This window comes from Jaculus jaculus, chromosome 4 (assembly GCF_020740685.1).
Source record: "Jaculus jaculus isolate mJacJac1 chromosome 4, mJacJac1.mat.Y.cur, whole genome shotgun sequence".
Lineage (NCBI taxonomy): Eukaryota > Metazoa > Chordata > Mammalia > Rodentia > Dipodidae > Jaculus > Jaculus jaculus.
The window spans coordinates 120,070,591-120,094,907 of record NC_059105.1 but is presented as its reverse complement, the minus strand read 5'-3'; the positions used below and the strand labels follow the sequence as shown (position 1 = coordinate 120,094,907).

Below are 24,317 nucleotides of genomic sequence, written 5' to 3'. Positions count from 1 at the left end.
TAATAGTAAATAAGGAAATAATACCAATTGAAATAACTATGTTTGGAAGTTGCTAAACATTTATATTAAATTTCTTGACTAAAATTTAAGGAAAATCAGTTTTTAACATAATCATTAAATTTTATTTTAAAGCAGATATACCAGATTCATCAATGTGGGAGAATCAAGATTCTGCACAAACAAATGGAATTGATTCTGTTTTGTCAAAGGCTGAAATTGCTTCTTGTAGTTATGAAGCCAGGTATGTAGAAGTGGATTTAATGAGTAATTCACTTTATTGTTTGTGTATAATCTTGTGAAGAACTAGACATGGCAGTTAGGCCTGTGATTTCTGCTGCAACAAGCATGTTATGCAGGGAAATGTTTTTAACCTCAATTCTGTCATTCACACCACCTCCATTCTAAATAATTTTAAATAATACAGTAGTATCTTATTTACTCATAGGTCCTACAATGAAATGAAAAGACATTGTATAATGCCTTTTGAGTAGGGAATTTAGAAGTTAGGGTTCTGGGGAGATGTTCAGTGGTTATAGGTACTTGCTTATAAAGCCTGCTGGCCTGAGTACATTTCTCAAGCCACCCATGTAAAGCTGGAGTTCATTTGCCTTGGCAGGAGACCCTGGCATATTCATATACACATACTTAAATTTGTAATTACTGAAATAAGTCAGATATGAACAAAAAATAATCACACCAGCTTAAAATGCTGCTGATTATTGAAAGTATATTTAGGGCTAGAGAGATGGCTTAATGGTTAAGGCACTTGCCTTCAAAGACAAAGAACTCAGGTTCAATTCCCCAGGACCCAGGTGAGCCAGATGCACAAGGTGGCATATGCATCTGGAATTCGTTTGTAGTTGCTATAGGCCCTGGCACACCCTTTCTCTCTTAGCTGACCCCTCTCTGCCTCTTTCTTTCTCAAATAAATGAAAATAAAATTAAAGTATATTTAAATTAAAACATGCACAATTTTAAAATGTTAAATTCTTTTCCATTTATGATATGTCAGACTTTTACTTCCCATGCTGACTATATCTTTCTCATTACAGAACAGTTTTGTCATTGTCAATTGATAATGTGGTCAGTTCTTTGACTGACATACTAAGTGGTCAGTTCTTTGACTGACATACTAAGTTAAGTGAAAAATGCACTTAGGATTGGGGGAATACTTTTAACTAGCATAGCATTCAAAGCTAACTTTGTATGGTGCTCAGTAAGCTAACTTCTCTTGGCCATCCTTCTTTATTGAATGGTAACCTGTTCTTCAGATAGCTTGATTGAGATCAGTGTCTGGAGTGAGTGAACACACACAGAAATCCACCTGTGAGTCTTGCTTGTTGAAGAAGAGCTCTGCCCTTATCATGCTTCCTCTATAAAGTGGTATTTAGCACTTTGATGAAAGCTGGGTATGAGTCTCAAAGCTGTCTCAAGGAGGAAAAGTATTCTCAGTTCTTATGAGTTTGAACTTCAGGAGCCATACTTGTGTCTATGTTCTAGCCCTCTAGTATTTGGACAGTGCCATTTGTAGTGTCTCCCCGATGGTAAAGTCAAGCTAAAGGCCAAAATCACTGGGGTGACAATACTGCATAGCAAGCAATTTAAATGCCAGTTAAATGGCAAGTGCTAATTTTATTTTGCTTTTAAAATAATTTTTACTGGGAGCTTCAATATATAAACATACTGTAGATTGTTTGTATTGACAGTTTCCATAATTATAGATAATAGACCGGTATAATTCTCTCCCCCACCTTAGCTTTCCCCCTTTCAAATGCACCCTCCATTGAATCCTTTCTTCTTTCTAGTTAGTCTCTCTTCTATATGGATGTCGTCATCTTTTCCTCCTGTTAAGAGGGTCCTATGTAGGTAATGCAAGGCATTGCAAGGTCGAGAATATCAAGGCCATTTTGTGTCTGGAAGAGTGTGTTGTAAGCAGTCCTTCCTTCCTTTGGCTCTTACATTCTTTCTGCCACCTCTTCCACAATGGACCCTGAACCCTGGAAGGTGTGATAGAGATGTTTCAGTACTGAGCACTCACTCTACTGTCACTTCTCAGTACTATGGTGCCTTTGAGTCATCCCGGAGGCCACCACCATCTGAAAAGAGAAGCTTCTCTAAAGAAAAGTCAGAGTAGCTTTAATATATGGATATGAACATTTTTAAAAGGTGCTTAGAGTGAAGTTTGGTGAGTATAATATATGCATTTAGTTAGACAACAGCAGGTGTTACTCTCCTAGGGCCTTCCATAACAGACATGCCATTCTTCCACTAGTTGGCACATTTGGCCTTATTGGCCATTCTTAAGGCTTGCAGGGTCCACTGCTGTTTAACACTGGTGATGACCTCTCTATCCCATAGGGCTGCATCCAGTGTAACTCCTTCTAGTTTTCTGATAGCTAGTCGACAGGGAGGAAATTCAGCTTCAACTTGAGTTCTCAGTGACCTGCAGCCCAAGCATGTGGAGTCTTTGGTAGTAAGGTTGCAAGTTGGCTTTATTCTTACCAGTTTATCCTATTTTTGCCCTCCCCCCTCCTGTTCCACTGAGGACCCTCCTCAGTGGGGGTATTATTAATGAGTGGGTTCATGAATGCACCAGTCAGTTCCTGTAGGGAAGACAATGACTTAGAGTATACCTTCTTACCTTTTATGCCTTACATTCTTTCAGCCCCCTTTTCTGCAATGCTCACTGAGCTTTGGTGGATATGTTAAAAGTCTCCTTTAGTCTTGAGCTCTGGGCAGCCTCCTGTTTTCTTCTTTTATGAGCTGAGTCTCCACAGTGTGTACTACCATCTCCCTGGAGAAGGCTTTCTGGCTAGCAATAAGAGCAGCACTCATATTTAATCTGCTTGCTTCCTCTCTAATGTTTCCTAGGACTTACTTTATTTTTATTCTTTCTGTTTTTATTTTATTTAAATGTTTGGAACAAGGCACATTTGTGATATACTAGAAGTAGAATTTCTTTATAATTTTTAAAATTTAAGTTTGTTTATTTGTGGCAAGCCCAACAGACTGCTCTCTCTTTTTTAAATGATTTATTGTTTATTTTTATTTGTTTATTTGAGAGAGACAGAGAGAGAAAGAGGCAGATAGATAGAGGATGGGTACACCAGGGCCTCCAGCTACTGCAAATGAACTCAAAATGCATGTGCCCCCTTGTGCATCTGGCTTACATGGGACCTGGGGAATTGAGCCTCAAACTGGGGTCCTTAGGCTTTACAGACAAGCACTTAACTGCTAAGCCATCTCTCCAGCTCGATTTATTTTTATTTACTTATAAGACAGAGAGGGAGAGAGAATGGGCACACCAAGGCCTCCAGCCACTGCAAACAAACTCCAGACACATGCACCATCTTGTGCATCTGGCTTACCTGGTGCCTGGAGAATCAAACCTGGGTGCTTAGGCTTAACAGACAAACGCCTAAACAACTAAGCTATCTCTCCAGCCCCACCCCCCTGCCACCCCTTCTTTAATGCATGCTTGCGTGCTAGAGTGAATTAGCATGCAGGGCCTCCAGCCACTGCAGTTGAACTCCAGATGCATATGCCACTTGTGTGCATGTGTGACCTTGTACACTTGCCTTATTTTGTGCATCTGGCTTATATGGGACCTAGAGTGTTAAACATTGGTCCTTAACACCTTACCTGCTAAGCCATCTCTCCAGCCCTATTTTCCCTTATTTATTTATTTATATTTTTTGTAGTTTTTCAAGGTAGGGTCTTGCTCTAGCTCAGGCTGACTTGAAATTCACTATATAGTCTCAGGGTGGCCTCAAACCCATAGCAACCCTCCTACTTCTGCCTCCCAAGTGCTGGGGACTAAAGGTGCCACCATGCCTGGCTACATTTTGTAATTTTATGTGTAATCACTGTAAAGACCAAATATTACATAGTTAGATGTTGGATGTGTGGGTGAATAGGTAATGATACACATGCACTCTAGAATAATAAAATAAAATAAAATAAAAAAAGTTAATCTAGGCATAATGGTTGCTGGTGGTAACCCCAGTACTTGGTAGGTAGAAACAGTAGAACCAAGAGTTCAAGTCATCTTATATGAGTTTAAACCCAGCCTGGGTTTAACTTATTTGGTCATTTTTCTTTTTTGTAATGTAGTAGCAAATACCATTTCCTTAGCCCAGTATTATAAAAGGAGTTTTCTTTGTGTGCTTTCAACATGGGCACACCTTCATTATATGCATAGAAAGTATAGTATTGGTCATTGCTGTTGCATGGGATTTAACTTGGGGAAAAACAGTAATTATAGTAAAGAATCACTGCAGCCCTTTTATTTCTTCCTTTTTTAGTTTTAGAGAGAGAATTGGCATGTCAGGGCCTCAGCCACGGAAATTGAACTCCAGACACTTGTGCCACCTAATGGGAATGTGCCACCTTGTGCTTGCCTCACCTTTGTGTGGCTGGCTTATGTGGGATCTGGAGAGTTGAACATGGGTCTTTAGGTTTTGCAGGCATGCGCCTTAATCGCTAAGCTCTCTCTCCAGTCTCTTTCTTTTTTTTTGAGACAGGGTTTTGTTGTATAGCTATGCTGGCCCAAAACTTGCTTCATATCTCAGGCTGCCTCCTCCACCATTGGAATGCTAAGATTGTAGGCACCTACCACCTTGCCTGGCAGACATTGTGTTTGTCATTTTCTTTATTCATTTGTTTTCTACTAAGCAAATCTTAATCTTTAAACATCAACTCAAGGAAGATATTTTGCTTCCTTTAGGTATGAGAAACCTTTTGGGTTTTTCTTTTTTGTTTTTAATTTCTTCATAGTGTCCAATAGCTTTTACACTTTCCCTTGTTGTAGAAGATATGGGCCAGCTAAGTGTGGTGGTGCATGCCTTTAATTCCAGTACTCAGGAGGCAGAGGTAGGAGGACTGCCTTGAGTTTGAGGCCACCCTGAGACTACATAGTGAATTCCAGGTTACCCTGGGCTAGAGTGAAGCCCTACCTTCAAAAACTAAACAAACAGACGAAGATAAGGACCAGTTTGTAGGCTACTTTCCTGAGGCTCTTGGTTTCTGTCCCCAGCATGCCAAATCTGGGTGTGGTAGTAATGTCTGTTATTTTGTAGTACTTGGGTGGTGGAAGCAAGAGGATCAGGAATTCAAGATCATCTTCAGCTACTTAGTGAAGCCTTTTACTAGTAGTAAATGAATACCTAAGATAGTTGGAATATATTTTTCTAAGCAATACACCTCTTAAGTTCTTTGTAGATACAGGATTTTGAAAATGAAAGTGAATATGATCTCACATTTATAAGAACAATGTAACACATTCCTTTAATAATGACTACTTTTAATTTTAAATTTATATTTTATGTATAGAATCTGCATACTTCACATTTTTATTAGCAGAAGTTTACCCTTTCAAACCTGGGCCTTTTTTTGTTTAATAATTTCTTATTATTTTCTAAACTATATGCTTCTATACACTATTGAAACTGTTATATATACTTCCTTTCATTGATAAACCTTTTGATCTATAAAGGCTTCTTGGCTGTAGTGTATGTTTTGCTGGGTGAATGCAAGATCATCTTCATGAACATCTTGAGGTCTGGTTTGTTTGCCAATTTACAGAGGGCCTGAAACATAACTGCATTCTCTTCACCATTCTGTCTCTTTTTTTAAAATCACTCATCACTTCCTATCATTTCTTGCTTACTAGTTATTTTTTATCTGCATGAGACTTAATATGGAGATAGTTTATTACTATACACATGAAAACCTGGCATGCATTTTTATATTTACTGCTGAATAATTTAGCAGATTCTTCCCTCTTGGTGATCTGAATGTTAGAAGAGAGTCAAAAGCCCCCAAGGAATTGAAGAGTGTTTGAAGACTATTTATCTGTTTCTTTCTTTTTCTTTCTTTTTTTTTTTTTATCTGTTTCTTAAACAAGGCATACCTACAGCTAAGTCAGCAGTTAGTATATATCTACTAAATGAATGCACAGAAGAATTGTGACCATCCTATGTAATAGTATTATTTCATCTAGTGTAACATTGCTTTATTTTGTTTGTGTTTTTACTAGCTTTTGTTGATTTTTTATAGTGACAATATGGAATTTTACTAATTATGTATAATTCCATAAGTTACAGTTTTATGATGACTGTTCCAAATTTCAAAAGTAATATTGGGGCATTGAGACACACAGTAGATTTAAAATTTACCATTTTCAATTAGGTCTCTCAAAATTCTGGAACCCTGGCTCCTGCCCAGAGTGATGTCCTACCATATACAATGCTGTTGGCATCTCAACCACTGTGGAGCTACGTCAGGAGCATGGAATTGGTCAATTGGGAATTGGGTGGTAATAGGATGAGTACATTTTGTCTGTTTGTCACATAGCACTGTTCTGTGTAGTTCTTGCGTTCATATTCTTTGTCTTTGGGGGATGAACCCTAGCCACACTGTGCCATGGATTAGGGGAAGCAAACTTTATGACAGCATATTCCTGCTCTGTCGTGGTTGTGATATCACCAGCATATGGCATGCTGGCATCTCTGCAAAGGGGCCAGAGGTTAAGGTTTAGGAAAAGTAGTTAAACACAGACAAAGGAGATGTCATTTACTCTACAGAAACCATTGTGTAACTTTCCGTTGGGTGGGCAGTCGAACTTGTAAGTTTTCCTAATGCCTTTTGTTAACCCTCAATGAGAAGGGGAGTTAAATGAAAATTCTATGTTAGTGGCATGGGGAAATAACACATTTGGTATTTGGTTGTTGGCTAAAAACTTCATGTAATAACCTCCACTCTGTTTGTTTTCTCTCTAGACAAGTTGGCATTAAGAATGGAATGTTTTTTGGACATGCTAAACAACTGTGTCCTAATCTGCAAGCTGTTCCGTATGATTTTCATGCATATAAGGAAGTTGCACAAACATTATATGAAACACTGGCAAGGTATGGCGCACAATAGCCATTTTCATGTCTGTTCTCTTCTATAGACTACTTAAGATCAGATATCTTTAGTATTATCAAAGTCATTTCAACTGGTCTTTATCCTTCCCAGGAGCCCTTTCCTCAGTATCCCAGTTTGACATCTGACTTTCTGTGGGAGTGTTTGTAATTGGGAAGCTCAGTCATGAGGCCTTTTTGCATTGCTATCATTTGTTCAAGTCCTCCTAATGGTGATGTTAAATTTTATTCTCTGACAATATACTGTTTAGTAAGTGGTCCTCCTTTTCCTTCCCATAGATCCAGATAAACAAAGGCTTAGAAATATTTCACTTGCTTATTCTCTTACTACTGCATTTGAACTATAATTTTGTTTAAAATTAGAACTCACAGAGCCAGCTACAGTGGTATGTAGTGTAGGTCCAACTACTGAGGAATGGGGCTGAAGAGATGGCTTAGCAGTTAAGGTGCTTGCCTGAGAAGCCAAGACCCAGGTTCGATTCCCCAGGACTCAATTAGCCCATTCTCTCTTTTTTTTTCCCTCCCCCTACCCCCCCCCCCCCCGCCTGCCTCTTTCTTTACATTTTAAAAATGTTTTTATTTATTTGAGAGAGAAGTGGCTAGATAGAGAATGGGCAAGCCAGGGCCTCCAGCTGCTGCAAACGAACTCCTGATGCTTGCACCACCTTGTGCATCTGGTTTACATGGGTCCTAGGAAATTGAACCTGGGTCTTTTGGCTTTGCAGGCTGCCTTAATCATTAAGTCATCTCTCTAGCCCTCTCTCTGGCTCTTTCTCTATCAAATAATAAATAAATAAATAAAAATACTTTAAAAAATGGGAATAAAGGTGGGATACGGTGGCACATGCCTTTAATCCCAGCACTTGGAAGGCAGAGGTAGGAGGAGGATTGCTGTGAGTTCGAGGCCACCCTGAGACCAGGTAAGCTAGCCTGAGCTATAATGAGACCCTACATCCAAAAAAAAAAAAAAAGAAAGAAAGAAAGAAAGAAAGCTAAGGAATGAAGCTCACTTGGCCCTTGGCTAACCAGGGTAACATAGTAAAACCATTAAGTAAATCAAATTAAAACTGATGGGTTAGTAACACAATAAGACTTTAAAACTTTTTATTTTAATCTCATTAGACATGACAAAAGTTAGTTTTTTGTGTTTTTATTTTGGCGGTAAGGTCTCACTCTAGCCCAGGCTACCTAGAACACACTCTGTAGGCTTGAACTCATGGTGATACTCCTACCTTGGCCTCCCAAGTGCTGGGACTAAAGGTGTGAGCCACCATGCCTGGCTAAAAGTTAGTTTATATGGAAGCTAGTCTTTTGTAATAGTTTCATCATGGCTGATTAGTTGATTTAAGGAGGCAAATTTAAACAAAAAGTATAGTGTAGATATATTCACTATTAAAATTCCTGGTGCTGAAGAGATGTTTTAGTGGCTAAGGTGGTTACTTTTGGAGATAGAGGAGTTTTCCTAGACAGCTATTTGGAGTGATAAGCTCCTTACTGGTCTGCTGTAGTGTATGGTATTTTTCTATTTTGAGAGAACAGAAATTCCTGGACTGATTTGTAAACTTCCTATCTACTAAGGCTTCTTACAAGCCATGTTTGAAATTTGCTTAGATGTTTTTGACAGTTCTGGTTCATTTACAAATTTGTAACTATTCAGACATTTGCAAAAGTATTCTTAATATATTCTCTGTCCTAATTTTGTTAATATGAAAATAGTATAATTAACTTGGCAGTCCAAAGTTAGGTGACTATTAATGATAATTTTGCCAGTTCATCCTAGATTAAAAAATTATTTTATTTATTTATTTATTTATTTATTTATTTATTTATTTATTTATTTATTTGAGAGAGAAGGGGGAAGGCATGCACTAGGGCTTACAGCCACTACAGGTGAACTCCAGACACTTGTGCCATCTTATGTATCTGGCTTACATGGGTCCTGGGGAATCAAACCTGTGTCCTTTGGCGTTGCAGGTAAGCGCCTTAACCGCTAAGCCATCTCAGCCCTAAAATGCAAGATTTTTGTTTTAATATTTTTAAAATACCTTGGGAAGAATGTTGAGGAAAAGATACGGTAAGGAGACTTTACTTTGTACCATTTGTATACCAGATGGTTGGCTGTAATTCATTGCCATTGTATTGACAGCTACACTTACAACATCGAAGCTGTCAGTTGTGACGAAGCACTGGTAGACATCACTGAAATCCTTGCAGAGACCAGACTTACTCCTGATGAATTTGCAAATGCCATTCGTATGGAAATCAAAGACAAGACTAAATGTGCTGCCTCTGTTGGAATGGGTTAGTATCTTGTATTATTATTCTCTTTTACTCAAAATTGTTGGTTTGGAATTCTTGAATTGAATCACTTCCTTTTAAGGAGTTGTAATAGCCTACTACATGTTAAGAGAGTTGGGCTTCTTTGCTCTTAGCATTGCTTGCATCTTTGCAGTATGTCAAAGAAAATGGCTGGAAATCTATGTAAATGTCTAATGGTACAATATATTTGCAGTAAACAAGTTAGAATCTTTTGTTCTTCAGAAAATGGAGAAAGTTAAATTCGATATTTACATTTTACCACAAACGTGAGCAGAAACTATATTAAAAGCAGGTTGGTAGTAATGGGATTTGAAGTCAGATATGTCTTTCATTATACACTATTCTTTCATTTCCTGGAATCACAGCTCTTCTGACTCAGTAACTATGCCCTTGGTGACTAGTCTCTCTGCCACCCTTCATTCTACCTTTGAGTCTTGAATGTTGTTTACACAGCTAATCCTACCATCTGTTCTTGTGTTTACTTTTCCAGCTATGCCTCTGGAACTCTAAAATCTAGGCTTTCTGTGTCTCCTCTTCCTTCTTCAGCTTGTTCAAATCCTCTCACTAGGAAATCCCTTTTATGTCATCCTTTCTTTTGAACCCATGTATCTTGCCATATTGTATTTCCTACAAGCTTGGGAGGTAGCAGTGATGCTCTCTAGTTTGCTATTATTTCCAACTGTATTCCTGATCCTCATTTATAAACTCTTTTTCTTCTTAAGTTCTTATCTCTTTTATGCCTATGGTACTTAAAAAGATGACGTGGTGACAACACAGATGGGCTAATACCATTAAAAATTGAATTCCAAGTGTGATGATGACATGCCTGTTATGCTCGTGCTCAGTAGGCCAAGGCGGGACAAGCAAGAGACTTAGGTTAGCCAGGGATGTATAGTGAGATCCTGAATCAATAAGAAGAAGAAAGAATTGGTTACTTTTGTTTCTAGAGAGGAGGGGCAAACATGTTGCTGGACCAGAACCATTGAGGAGTAACCATGATTGTCAGGAGACAGGAGGAGGAAGAGAACTGGAAAGCTTAGGCCAGAGCCCTCATTGAGGTTTTCCATAGAGAAGTTAAAACAGAGCAGGGTGGCAGCTCAGATCTGGATGGTTGGGCAGTCAAATCTGGCCAACATTGGGCTGTAAAAGTTGCTGCAGTCACCTAGTACCTGGCACTGGGATGATGCTAGGGAGAGAAATACTGGCTTTTGATACTAGGGACAACTACCCTGCATATGATAGGTATAGTATACTTCCAAATAATTGAGAAATTAGCTTGCCTTATCCAGCAAAGCTCTTAAGATATGAAAATATCACAAGATACTAAAAATTAAGAACGTAGTGAACATATTGGCATTGTCTGCAATTACTGGCTGGTCTGTTCACTCCCTGTTATTGGTCCACAAAACTTCCTCAACCCTTCTTTCATTACCAACTTTGGAATTCCATTGTTAGTGACAGTTCTAGGTTTTAATTTATTTCTTTAAATAATTTAAAAAAATTTTTATTTGCAAGCAGAGAGTGGGAGAGATAGAAGAGAGACAGAAAGAATGGGAATGTGTGCCAGGGCCTGTAGCCACTACAGATGAATTCCAGATGCATGTGCCCTTTGTGAATCTGGTTTACATGGGTCCTGGGGAATCGAACCTGGGTCCTGTAGCTTCACAGGCAAATCCCTAAGCCATCTCCCCAGCCCTAGGTTTTTAATTTTAATCATACTTCTATAAGTGATAATATAAATACATTCTGTTAAGTTTAAGACTGTAATTAGTGCTGGGTGTGGTGGTACACACCTTTAATCCCAGCACTTGGGAGGCATAGGTCAGAGGATTGCTGGTTTGAGGCTACCCTGAAACTATATAGAAAATTCCAGGTCAGCCTGGGCTAGAGTGAGACCCTACCTCAAAAAACAAAAAACAAAAAAAAGCAATTGAAGGTAAAATCCTACTTAACATTGCTGCTGCCTTGAAATTTGTAGCATTTTTCCTGTCTAAATCTCCTGAGTGCTAGGATTATAGGCATGAGTCATCATGTCCAGCTTAAACCCCAACACTTAGGATCAAAGGCTGTTTTGTCTATGCTCCTGTTTTAAAAAATGTTTTTTAAGTTTTTTTCTTTTTAAGTATTTTTTATTTCCTTATTTGTTAGCAGAGAGAGATAGAAGAGAGACAGACAGACAGGATGGGCATAACAGGGCCTCCAGCTGCTGCAAATGAACTCCAGGTGCATGTGTCACTCTTTACATCTGGTTTGTATGGCTACTGGGGAATTGAACCTGGGTCCTTAGGCTTTGCAGGCAAGTGCCTTAACCACTACCACTGAGCAATCTCTCCAGCTACTTTTTCTTCCCTCCTTCCTCCCTTCCTTCCTTCCTTCCTTCCTTCCTTCCTTCCTTCCTTCCTTCCTTCCTTCCTTCCTTCCTTCCTTCCTTCCTTCCTTCCTTCCTTTTCCTTCCTTTCCTTCCTTTCCTTCCTTTCTTCCCTCCCCTCTCCTCCCCCCTCCCTCCCTTCTTTCTTTCTTTCTTTCTTGTTGTTTGAAGCAGTGTCTCACTCTAGCTCAAGCTAACCTGGAATTCACTATGTAGTCTCAGGGTGGCCTCGAACTCACAGCAATCCTCCTACCTCTGCCTCCCTAGTGCTGGTATTAAAGGTGTGTGCCGTCACGCCTGACCCCTGTGCTACTTTTTAAGTAGATGTTGGAAATAAATCACTGTCCACACAGTCATGTTGGTGTTAATCTAGAATATTTAATAAAATGTCCAAATGTCTGTACTTTGTTTGAAATATCAAATTGTGAATTTAATTTCATTGTTTTTAGAAACTTGAAAAACCTGTTAGTATATATCTTTATTAATAAATTTAAGAAATAATTTTGGATACTTCTTGAACAACATTTTATTTTCCTTTTTATCTTTGTAGGTTCTAATATTCTCCTAGCAAGAATGGCAACTAGAAAAGCAAAACCAGATGGGCAGTACCACCTGCAACCAGATGAAGTAGATGATTTTATCAGAGGTCAGCTAGTTACTAATCTACCAGGTAATTATAAGTCTTTTACCTAAACACTTACAAATGCTTTTTATAGTTTTGTTTTTGTGTATTAAAAAAAAATTATTTAAGCCGGGCGTGGTGGTACATGCCTTTAGTCCCAGCACTCTGGAGGCTGAGGTAGGAGGATCGCCGTGAGTTCAAGGCCACCCTGAGACTACATAGTGAATTCCAGGTCAGCCTGGACCAGAGTGAGACCCTACCTCAAAAAAACAAACAAAAAACAATTTTTTTTAAGAGAGAGAGTATATGTGTATGGGCATACCAGGGCTTCTTGGTGCTGCCGCAAACAAATTCCAGATACATGTTCCACTGTGCATCTGATATTACCTGGGTTGTGGGGAATAAAATCTGGGCTAACAGGCTTTACAAGCAAGTGCCTTCAACAACTGAGTCCGGTCCCCAGCCCTAGATTGTTTAGAGATAGGGTCTTGCTGTGCAGCTTATTCTGGCCTTGATTTCAGATCGCATGTATGGGGGTTGTAGGCATGTACCACTATGGCCAGGGCTGGCTGGCTAGCTAGCTCTCCTCTCTTCCCTTCTCCCCTCCATTGCATGAAAACCAAAGTGGGAAATACTACAATGAACATTGTATCAATTGATTTCTCCTGTGTTTTAGTTTTCTAGCTGATGGATTCTGTTTTAAGTATTTCTCAAGTAGTAAGATCAAATAAATATTCTGAGAAATAATCTTAAAGAAAATACAAAACTGACATACAGCACAGAATAGCTTATTTCTTTTTTTAAAAAAAATATTTGATGGCTAGAGGGATGACTTAGTAGTTAAAGCTCTTGTGTGCAAAGCCTAAGGACCCAGGTTCAATTCTCCAGATTCCATGTAATCTTGAGGCACATGATGGCACATTTCATCTAGAGTTTGTTTGCAGTGGCTATTGGCCTTGGCATAGCCATTCTCTCTCTCTCTCTCCCCCCTTTCCTCCCTTCCTCCATCCCTCCCTCTCCCTCCCTCTTTCTCTCACACTCAAATAAAATATTTGAGGGGGGGAAGCAGATAATATAAGAGAGAATGGGCACATCAATGCCTCTAGCCACTGCTAACAAACTGCAGATGCATGTGTCACCTTGTGCATCTGGCTTTATGTGGGTACTGGGGAATCGAACCTGGGTCCTTTGGATTTGCAGGCAAGCAGCACCTTAACCACTAAGCCATCTCTCCAGCCCCCAAATAGGATATTTCTAACTAAAGATACAGTTTTGAGAGTAGGTTCTTCTGATTTGAAAAATCATGATGCTGATTGCAGATTCCATTCAGTGATAGAACATCTGCCTGGGGTATGTGAGGAACTAGATATGATCCTTAGCACTGATTTCCAAAGAAAAATGCTAGGTGGGGGGGGGGGGAGGATAGCTGAGTATGGTGTTACAGACCTGTAATCTTAACACTCAGGAGATGAAAGCAAGAGGATTAGAAGTTCAAAGCCAGCCTGGGCTATGTGAGACCCTGTTGCAAATAAAATAAATAAATATAAGAAAATAAAATAGGGCTGGATCTGACTGATGTAGATTTTTTTTTTTTTTTTTTTTGTGGTAGGGTCTCACTCTGGCCTAGGCTGACCTGGAATTCACTATGTAGTCATGGTGGCCTTAAACTAATGGTGATTATCCTACCTCTGTTCCCAAGTGTTGGGATTAAAGGTGTGCGCCTCCACGCCTGGCTTGCATATTTTTTATGCAGAGTCAACCTTCTGCATTGTTATCCCTATCCTGAAGATATCCCTTCCTTTCCCAAGATATATTGCATAGAAGACAAGCTGTTCCTTTAAAACAGCCTGTAATCCTGGCACTTGGGAGGCAGAGGTAGGAGGATCACCGTGAGTTCAAGGCCACCCTGAGATGACATAGTGAATTCCTGGTCAGCCTAGGCCAGAGTGAGACCCTACCTCGAAAAACAAACAAAAAATAAAAAATAAATAAAACAGGATGCTATATACATGTGGGAATTATCCTTGATAGTTCTCAGAAGTCCTGAGAACTGTTATAATAATAAAGAACCTTAGCCAGGTAGACGCAGGAGGATTGCCGTGAGTTTTGAGGCCACCCTGAGACTCCATAGTGAATTCCAGGTCAGCCTGGGCTAGAGTGAGACCCTACCTTGAAAAAACAAAAACAAAACAAAAAAAAGCAACCTTATTTATGGAGCTAGAGAGATGGCTCAGTTAAGGTACTTGCCTGCAGTGCCCGATGACCAGGGTTCAGTTTCCCAGTATCCCACCTAAAGCCAGATGCAAAAAGCAGCACGTGCATCTGGAGTTCATTCATAGTGGCTAGAGGCCCTGATGTGCCCATTTTCTTCTCTGTCTCTGTTTGCAAAAAATAATTTAAAAAGAAAACATTTAATCTTCCCAGTGTTTTTTGATGATGAATGTAATAGTACCTATTGCTATCTTATGGAGCATGCTTTTAGGAACCCTTGCTCTCTGTTATGGGTGATGAATGCTTTGGTGTTTTAAATTCTAAATTCAGTGTTTTAAATTATGTGTCAAGTGTTGTACAGTCTAGTTCTGAATGTGAGGGTTGAGGTGGGGGACATCATTGGCCATTTTGGTTTTTTTAATTATTTTTTTTTATTTTTCATGTTAGGATGTCACTGTCGCCTAGGCTGACCTGGAATTCACTGTGTAGTGTCAGAGTGGCCTTGAACTCATGGTGATCCTCTTACCTCTGTCTCCCAAGTGCTGGGATCAAAGCCATACGCCACTACGCCTGGCAATTAGCCATTTTTAATGTAGACATGGCTCAGGGGTTAAAGTCCCTTGATTGCAAATTCTGGTGATCCAGGTTAAATTCCCTAGTGCTCATGCATAGCCAGATGCACAAAATGGCTGATGCATTTAGAGTTCATTTGTACCAGCAAGAGTTCTTGGCCTGCCCATTCTCCTCCTTTTTCTCAAGCTCATAAACAAATATTTAAAAAATCAGGGAAAAAATAAAAAATAAGGAAAACTTACTTAGAAAAACAGTTTTTCCCCCTCCAGGAGTTCCCCATGCTTGTCTAGGAGCTTCCACATTTCTCTTTTTCTTCTTGGACACTTGATTCTTAGCCAACATATTTTCTGTACTTTTTCCTTTTCAGTTGGCTGTATTCTGTTTGAGCCTTAAGCCCTATTTACTTTCTCCATACATATGCCATCTTTTCCTCACAGATACCTATATGATGGAATCATTATTGTAGTTTTGGTGCTGGCTCTAAGGCTCATTTTTCCTTCTCCACCTTCATTGCAGGTCCATTTTATTCTACACTGTGTACTTTCCATAGAGAACAGCCTTTCCTCCTAAGAGGAACAGTTCACTTAGATTGATTTTGGTTAATTTTGCTGATATTTGAAACAATAGCCTTTTCCACCCATCAGTGAGTGATAATTTCCCAATATATTCAAGATATTTTCAAAAGCAATAGGGTTAGTATTGCCTGTAGCTAACCTTGTAGGGCTGGGAGAACAGATTTGACTCATCAGTCTACAAAAGAATGACCATGGGATCATGGTCAGGCTGTGGAAGTTGGGAGGAAATCAACAGTAGGAGGCAGAGAAGGATAGAGGAAGAGCTACAAAAGCCTTCTCTGCACACAATTATCTGTGTGTATGTCTGTCTTTGAATCTAGTAGAGGATTTGAGAGTTCCCTTTGTTTCTAGTCTCTGTGAAATACTCAAGATAGGCACCCATTTATGGTTGGAATGCCTTTAGAAAGTTTTGTGTATTTAATTAACTCAGTGTCTCTGGTATTTTTAGTTGACCTTTTTTCTCACCTATTGTGAAATTAACATAAATTAGAGCCAGTGTCCTTACCATGAGGGACTAAATCTTCTTGGTTTAAGTTTATCTGGCTCACTTTCAGGTTAAAAATAATTTGTAAAATTGAAAACTCCTGAATCCAGAACCTACTGGAGGGCATAATTTAAACTACCACACTTAGTGTCTTTATTGATTTGGTAGAAAGATCACAACATGGAGATTCACAAAATAACACTTGATTTCATAAAACTTGAGTTTTAAATTGTGCATTCATGTATGAATATGAATAATTTTTAATACTTATAATTAACAGTGATACATTTATATTTATGTGTGTTCCCTTTCTTAGGAGTTGGACGTTCAATGGAATCTAAGTTAGCATCTTTGGGAATTAAAACTTGCGGAGACTTGCAGTATATGACCATGGCAAAACTCCAAAAAGAATTTGGTCCCAAAACAGGTCAAATGCTTTATAGGTTCTGCCGTGGCTTGGATGATAGACCAGTTAGAACAGAGAAGGAAAGAAAATCTGTTTCGGCAGAGATCAACTATGGAATAAGGTTTACCCAGGTACTTTCTATGGGGCATATTTTACCTTATGTTCTTTATATTTTACATGTCTTTTTTCCTCCACTTACTCTATAAAAATCTTGATTCATGAAATTAAATCTTAAAGCTGTTGGTATTCCCAGAGCTATGAGAAGGACTTTTTAGGCAATGTATGATAAGGTAGAGTCACAGATAAGACAAAATAAATCCAGTTCCTATGTAGGGAAAGATACTAAAATACTCTTTTTAGAATGGAAACCACTTTGTGATTCTAATTCTAATTTCCAATAATAACGGAGCCAAAATAATGGTTTTAGTGTTATAAGTCATTTTTAAACAGTAGTTATCCCAGCATTCGAGAGGCAGAGGTAGGAGTATTGCCGTGAGTTTGAGGCCACCCTGAGACTCCATAATGAATTCTAAGTCAGCCTGGGCTAGAGTGAGACCCTACCTCGGAAAAACAAAACAAAACAAAACAAAAAACAAAACAAGGTTTCATTTAAGTCATCCTTCATATACTTACAGAGAGCTGGCACAGGTGACTGACTCATGTTTCTTTTCCTTCAGAATATATATTTGGATATATGTGGGTGGGTATGGCTCTGGAATTTAGATCACTAAATGCTTCAGGTCATAATGATTTCAACATCAGTGTCTACTTTTAGAACTTCCAGTTCTCCTTTACTTAAAAAAGGAGGTGGTGCTTGGTCTGTATGTAGGAATCTAGGGCACAGTAGTGTAATTCACATCTTCTCAGTAGAATTTAGCTTAGGAATAAGTATCTAAACACAAAAGAACTTCAGGTCAATGATGGCACAGAAAGAGAAATTGCCTTAAAATGTACTTATTACACTGGGAAGATGAATATTTTTATTTAATAAATTGTTCAATTTTATTGAATAAATAGCATAGAGTTTTTTTGTTTGTTTGTTTGTTTTTTGTTTTGTGTTTTGTTTTTGGAGGTAGGATTTCACTCTAGTCCAGGCTGACCCTGGAATTCACTATGTAGTCTCAGGCTATCCTTAGACTCATAGTGATCCTCCTACCTCTGCCTCCAAGTGCTGGGATTAAAGGTGTGCTCCACCACACCTGACAAGAATAGTTTTTAAAAATTATTTATTTATTAGAAAGAAAGAGGCAGATAGATGGGGGGGAGAGAGAGAGAGAAAATGGGCAAGCCAGGGTCTTCAGCTACTGCAGATAAACTCCAAAACATGTGCCATCTTGTGCATCTGGTTTATGTGGGCCCTGGGGAATTGAACCTGGGTTATTTACTTTGCAGGCAACCACTTTAATCACTAAGCCATCTCTCCAGCCCAGTAGAGGGGAGGTATATATATATATATATATATATATATATATGTATATGTATATATATAAATAAAATGTGTGTGTGTATGTATGTATGTATATGTATATATATTATTTATATTTTAAATTTCAACTTCTATAATTGTAAACAACATCCCATGGTAATTCCCTCCCTCTCCCCACTTTCCCCTTTGAAATTCCACTCTCCATCATATCCCCTCCCCCTCTCAATCAGTCTCTTTCATTTTGATGTCATGATCTTTTCCTCCTATTATGATGGTCTTGTGTATGTACTGTGTAGGCACTGTGAGGTCATAGATATCCAGGACATTTTGTGTCTGGAGGAGCACATTGTAAGGAGTTCTACCCTTCCTTTGGCTCTTACATTCTTTCTGCCACCTCTTCTGCAGTGGACCCTGAGCCTTGGAAGATGTGATATTTCAGTCCTGAGCACTCCTCTGTCACTTCTTCTTAGCACCATGGTACCTTTAGCCAGACAGCAACAGACATTACACCTCTAGGGCTCATGACTACCCTGTTGTAGGTTTTCAGTATCAGGGATGTATTCTCTCCCATGGAGTGGGCTTCCAGTCCAATTAGAAGGCAGTTGGTTTCCCCCATAACGGACATGCTGCTGTTGTACCCGTTGGATCATTTGGCCTGGCTGACCGAATATAAGGCTTACAGTGTCCACTGTTGAGTATCACCACTGGTGATCTCTCTCTCTCCCATTGTACTGCATGCAGCATAGTTTTTACCAGCTTTCTGTCAACTGATGTACATGGAGGAGGTTTTCAGCTCAGCTCCAGCAGGATTTCTCAGCCTAAGTATGTGGAGTCTTCAGCAATAGGGTCTTACCATCTATTCCTGGTGGGAAACCAAGGGCTTTGGCAATGGCCTGTAATGTCTTGGGGGCATCTGGGACCTCTCTGGTCAACAATTCAATGGAAGGCATCCCATCCCTGGTACTGCAAATTTTCTAGTGACAATCTATGGCTCCTAAGTGTTCCATTGTCCAGAAAAGTAGGTTTCTATGTGACTAGATTTTTATTAGCCTTCCCTCCACCTTTCCTTTAAATCTCTTTTCAATCTCTTCCTATGACTGACCTCATTTAGGCCTCTTCAACCCCATCAATCTGTTCTTCAACTTGCATATATACAACACAATTTTGAATAAATGTGTACAATAGGGGCTGGAGAGATGGCCTAGTGGTTAGGACGCTTGCCTACAAAGCCTAAGTATCTAGGTTTGATTCTCCAGGTCCCATGTATGCCAGATGCAGAAGGTGGCACATATATCTGGAGTTTGTTTGCAGTGGCTTGATCCCCTGGGTGCTCATTCTCTGTCTCTAATAAATAAATAAAAATAAATATTTTTAAAAATAAGTGTGTACAGTAGGAAATAATAGACATATTCAATATTAAGAGGTAAAATACTTATAAGTTGTTAGATTTAAGGAAAATAATATGGAACTATTTTTCATTTTATCTTTCTGTAGCCAAAAGAGGCAGAAGCTTTCCTTCTTAGTCTTTCAGAAGAAATTCAAAGACGACTTGAAGCCGCTGGCATGAAGGGAAAACGTCTGACTCTGAAAATCATGGTACGAAAGCCTGGGGCCCCTATAGAAACTGCCAAATATGGAGGCCATGGAATTTGTGATAACATTGCCAGGTAAACATATCCTAAGGAAATGTTCATCGATTCATTTCATTGCAAGTTCTTGTAATACATATAAACTAAATAATAGCTTGGGTAAAACCTCATTATACATTTTGTAGAGCTGGGCTTAGCCTACCATCATTTGACTTAGGTTAAAACACTTCTTTAATGCCATTTTCTGTTGCTGTAACAAATAACTGAGGGTTACTGAGTTCACAACTCTGGGGATCCAAGAGGCTGGTACTGGCATCAGATTTGCTCTGTTGGCAACACTACCTCTCTGGGCACGTGGCATCATAGTGGTAGGAACATTTGCCAGAGAACACAAGGTAAGATAGGAATCCAGACTGGGCAAGAAGGGCCCAGAATTGCTGTTTTTATAATAACACTTGAGGAACTAACCAGGATCCCACAAGACCCTATCCAGTCCTTCCAAGAGCAGTGCCCCATCCTCTCAAGAACCCCAGTCATTCCCCACCAGATCCTACTCTTTTTTGTTTTTGTTTTTGTTTTTTGAGATAGAGTCTCACTGTAGCTCAGGCTGACCTGTAATTCACTATGTAGCCTCAGGGTGGCCTCAAACTCGTGGCGATCCTCCTACCTCTGCCTCCCCTGTGCTGGGATTAAAGGCATGCGCCACCACGCCTGGCTTCAGATCCTACTCTTAAAGATCCCAGTACTACATCATCACCACTCTTAGAGCCGGAGTTCTAACACATGGACTCTTGGAGCAGAACAGCACTTCAGTTAAGCCAAATGGCAGCCTTTCCTTGGCGGGTTGGGGTGTTAACTTCAGTGTGTAGACGGAAGGTAAGGGCTGAAAGTTAGACTTTCCCAGAAGGACATTTACATGTAGTGCTATAAAACTGATTTGGATAAATCATTTTGATTAGGTGTAATTTGTCTATGAGAAGCATAATCAGTTTTATCTCTGAGAACTGGAAGGAATCTTTTAAAATTCTGATTTTTGATATGAGAACCACTTATAAACTTGATGAAAGAATTGTTGCCAATATGAAAGAAAATACTTGGTTTTGCAAGCTTTCATAGTCTCTTAGTAAGCTGCATTTTTTTTGGGGGGGGGGGTTGAGGCAGGGTTTCCTCTAGCCCAGGCTGACCTGGAATTCACTATGTAGTCTCAGGGTGGCCTCAAACTCATGGCAGTCCTCCTACCTCTGCCTCCTGAGTGCTGGGATTAAAGGCGTGTGCCACCATACCTGGCTGCTGGTGGTGCTTTTAAACAAATAATCTTACTAAGTGAGGTAACCCAGGCCCAGAAAGCCAAGCGGCACATGTTCTCTCTCATATGTGGATCCTAGCTACAGATGATTGGGCTGTAGAGGCCCTGTCCATGGCTGCCTGAGCATGGTGGGCATGGAGCATGTCTGCTCTTCATGTATGTCTTTCACGTGAGGTAGTGACTTACTGCTGAAGCTTTGGGCTATGTCACTCTCCTGGGGGAATCAGCTCCATTTCCTTTCTTATTTTTATTTTTTGGTTTTTCGAGATAGGGTCTCACTCAATCCCAGGCTGACCTGGAATTTACTATGTAGTCTTAGGGTGCCGTCAAACTCATGGTGATCCTCCTACCTCTGCCTCTGAGTGCTGGGATAAAGGCATGTGCCACCACACCTGGCTGGCGTAAGCTGCATTTTTATCTGTCAGACAAAAGTTGAAGCTGAGTTTTTGTTAGTCAGAACAAAGTTTAAGATTCTTAACAATTTTTACTAAATTTAGGTCATGCTAACCATGGTATATTCATACACAGTGATCCTGCAGACACATCATGATTGGTCAAATACAGAAACTCCAGAGTGAATCAGTCATGAATTCATCAAGGCATAACCCAACAACAATAAATAAAACATATCTTTAAAAAAATTTTTTTTTTCCTTGAGGTAGGGTCTCACTCTGGCTGAGGCTGACCTAGAATTTGCTATGTAGGTTCAGGGTGGCCTTGAATTTAACGGAGATGCTCCTGCCTCTGCCTACCTAGTTCTGGGATTAAAGGCATGCACCACCATGCCTGGCTTAAAAAATATTTTTTAAAATGTTTTCATTTATTTACAAGCAGAGAGAGATTGAGAGAAGAGAAGCAGAGAATGGGCATGCTAGTGTCTCCAGCCTCTATAGACGTACTCCAGATGTATGTGCCACTCTGTGAACATGACCTGAGAACCTAATGACCTGAGTTTGACTCCCCAGTAGTCATGTAAAGCCAGATGCACAATGTAGAGCATGCATCTGAAGTTCGTGTACATTGGCTAGTAGTCCTGGTATGCTTATTTTTTCTCTCCCTACTCCCCTGGAAATAGTTAATAAATAAAATATTTTTAGAAAGATCTTATATGTTAGTTTGGGTTTTTACATTGGGCTATAACTGTATTTCTTTTTTTTTTTTGGTTTTTCGAAGTAGGGTTTCATTCTAGCCCAGGCAGACCTGGAATTCACTATGGAGTCTCAGGGTGGCCTCGAACTCATGGCAATATAACTGTATTTCTATTGTCACACTATCCACTTACTTTTTTTTGTGTGTGTGATCCACTTACAGAACCTCTTAGAGGAAGTACTATTTGAACATAGACAATGACTTTACTTTAAACATAATGAACAAAGAGCCAATATACAGAATTCATTTTTTCTCCTTTTAGTAGTAACTATACCTAATAATGTAAACATAAATTAAAATACTTCAGTTGCAAATTATATATATATATATATTTTGTACATTGACTAAAGTTTGTCTTTTAGTAAATATGACTACTTTCTGTTGAGCAAGGCTCTGTTAGAGTGCTTAAAGTATTCTATATAATTTCCTTTTCCCTCCTTGCTGCTGGAATTACTGGCTTCCTATAAAAGGGTATCAACTTCTTAATAACTCTTTGAATATTTATAGCTCTTTAAACATTTTCATATTTTGGAAGCATTATATTAATGAGTATTTATGGAATGTAGCTTTTGTTTCTTTTAAGAAAGTTATTCTGTCATTTACAGAACTGTAACTTTGGACCAAGCAACAGATAGTGCAAAAATAATTGGAAAAGCTACTCTAAACATGTTTCATACAATGAAACTAAATATATCAGATATGAGAGGGGTAAGTGTATAGTACTTTATTTTTTATGTGATGTTTTAAGTCCCATTACAGGCTTCACTGGAGATCAGTTATGGTGGTAGGGCTTTATATGTAGGGCTTTAGTGTCTTTGATGTAATCAAAGCAGGAAAACACATTCAGCTTTTTCATGTGCTCTGACCTTAGTTTTGAGAGATGTCGTACTTGTTATAAAGACTGTTACTCTGCTTAGAATAATAATTTGCATCTTTTTTAGTATTTTTCTCATAAAAAATAATGGCTACTTTTATATGCATTGCCATGTTTTTCCAATTATTATTTCCATGAACGTCATAGAAGGGTCTCTGAGGGCAGCAGATCTTCCAACCTTGTCTCTTGAAGGTTTCTTGTGAGAAATTTATTCATTTCTGCATTGTGGTGATCTACATAGGAGAATAACCACAAGTACTTCAGGGTGCCTGTAGGATGCAGGAGACCAGCAGAGTGTACAAATCTTAGATTTCTGTTCTAAAACATAAACATTATAACATTATAGTTGTGTGTGTGTATGAAGAAAGATAAGCATTTGTCTTACTGTGGATTCTATTGAAAGATTCAAGTTATCCATAACTGGCACTTTCTCCTGAAACGTTGTTAGGATAGAAGATCATAGTACAGAGTGATTTTGATGACTTGTAATGTAACTGCTGCTCATTGTGCACCCTTTTTTCAGGGAGGGAGCTTTGAGATAGGATCTCACTCTACAGCCAAGGCTTGCCTCACATTCCTGGCAGTCTGCCCACCTTAGTGTGCTGAGGTCAAGAATTACAGATGTGAGCCACTGTGTTTGGCTCGCTCATTTTGTGTGTGTAGATAGAGGTGTGTGTATTTCCAGGGACAACCTCAGTATGTTCCTCATGTGCCACCCACCATTCCTTTTTTCTAGAGACAAGGTTTCTCATTGTGCTGTACCTTGCCAAGTAGGCTAGACTGGTGCTGTCTGTCTTTGCTCCCCAACAGTAAAGTTTATAAACTTTTGCCACAACACATGCCCCCCCCCAAACTCAACATGGGTGCTGGAGATGGAGTGCATGTCATCTGTGCAAGGCAAGTGCTTTACTCACTGTCTCCCCAGCCTTCACCCTCACTTTTTTTTTTTTTTTTGGTTTTTCTATGGTAGGTCTAACTGTAGCTCAGGCTGACCTGGTAGTTACTCTGTAGTCCCAGGCTAGCCTTGAACTCACAGTGATACTTTCTACCTCAGCCTTATAAGTGCTAGAATTAAAGGCATGTGCTACCACACGTGGCTTCTTTGAAATTTTGTGTAGAAAAAGAGAAATGGTAAATGAAAAAAAAAATTGCCGCCTAGAATCCAGGGTCTTCAGCATACTAAGTGCACACTCTACTGCTCAGCTGTACCTCCAGAATCCTACTTGAAAGCCTGAATTGGGGCTGGAGAGATGGCTTAGCGGTTAAGCGCTTGTCTGTGAAGCCTAAGGACCCCAGTTCGAGGCTCGGTTCCCCAGGTCCCACGTTAGCCAGATGCACAAGGGGGTGCACGCGTCTGGAGTTCGTTTGCAGTGGCTGGAGGCCCTGGCGTGCCCATTCTCTCTCTCTCCGTCTATCTGTCTTTCTCTCTGTGTCTGTCGCTCTCAAATAAATAAATAATTTAAAAAAAAAAAAAAAGAAAGCCTGAATTGAC

General features: G+C 39.4%; 1 protein-coding gene across 10 annotated transcripts in view; it reads left to right on the top strand.

Annotated features, from left to right (window-relative positions):
• Positions 1 to 24,317, top strand: part of Rev1 (REV1 DNA directed polymerase) — a 101,056-nt gene that overhangs the window by 66,316 nt on the left and 10,423 nt on the right. For 7 of the 10 annotated variants that reach the window (XM_045147731.1, XM_045147729.1, XM_045147734.1 and 4 more), the window contains 7 exons: positions 133 to 241; positions 6,780 to 6,908; positions 9,070 to 9,224; positions 12,161 to 12,280; positions 16,392 to 16,612; positions 19,402 to 19,574; positions 22,557 to 22,659. In XM_045147731.1, coding sequence (XP_045003666.1) covers positions 133 to 241; positions 6,780 to 6,908; positions 9,070 to 9,224; positions 12,161 to 12,280; positions 16,392 to 16,612; positions 19,402 to 19,574; positions 22,557 to 22,659 — 1,010 coding nt within the window. Of the gene's footprint in view, positions 1 to 132; positions 242 to 6,197; positions 6,317 to 6,779; positions 6,909 to 9,069; positions 9,225 to 12,160; positions 12,281 to 16,391; positions 16,613 to 19,401; positions 19,575 to 22,556; positions 22,660 to 24,317 lie in introns of those variants that run through there. The other 3 variants (XM_045147730.1, XM_045147738.1, XM_045147739.1) reach the window with 2 other exon arrangements.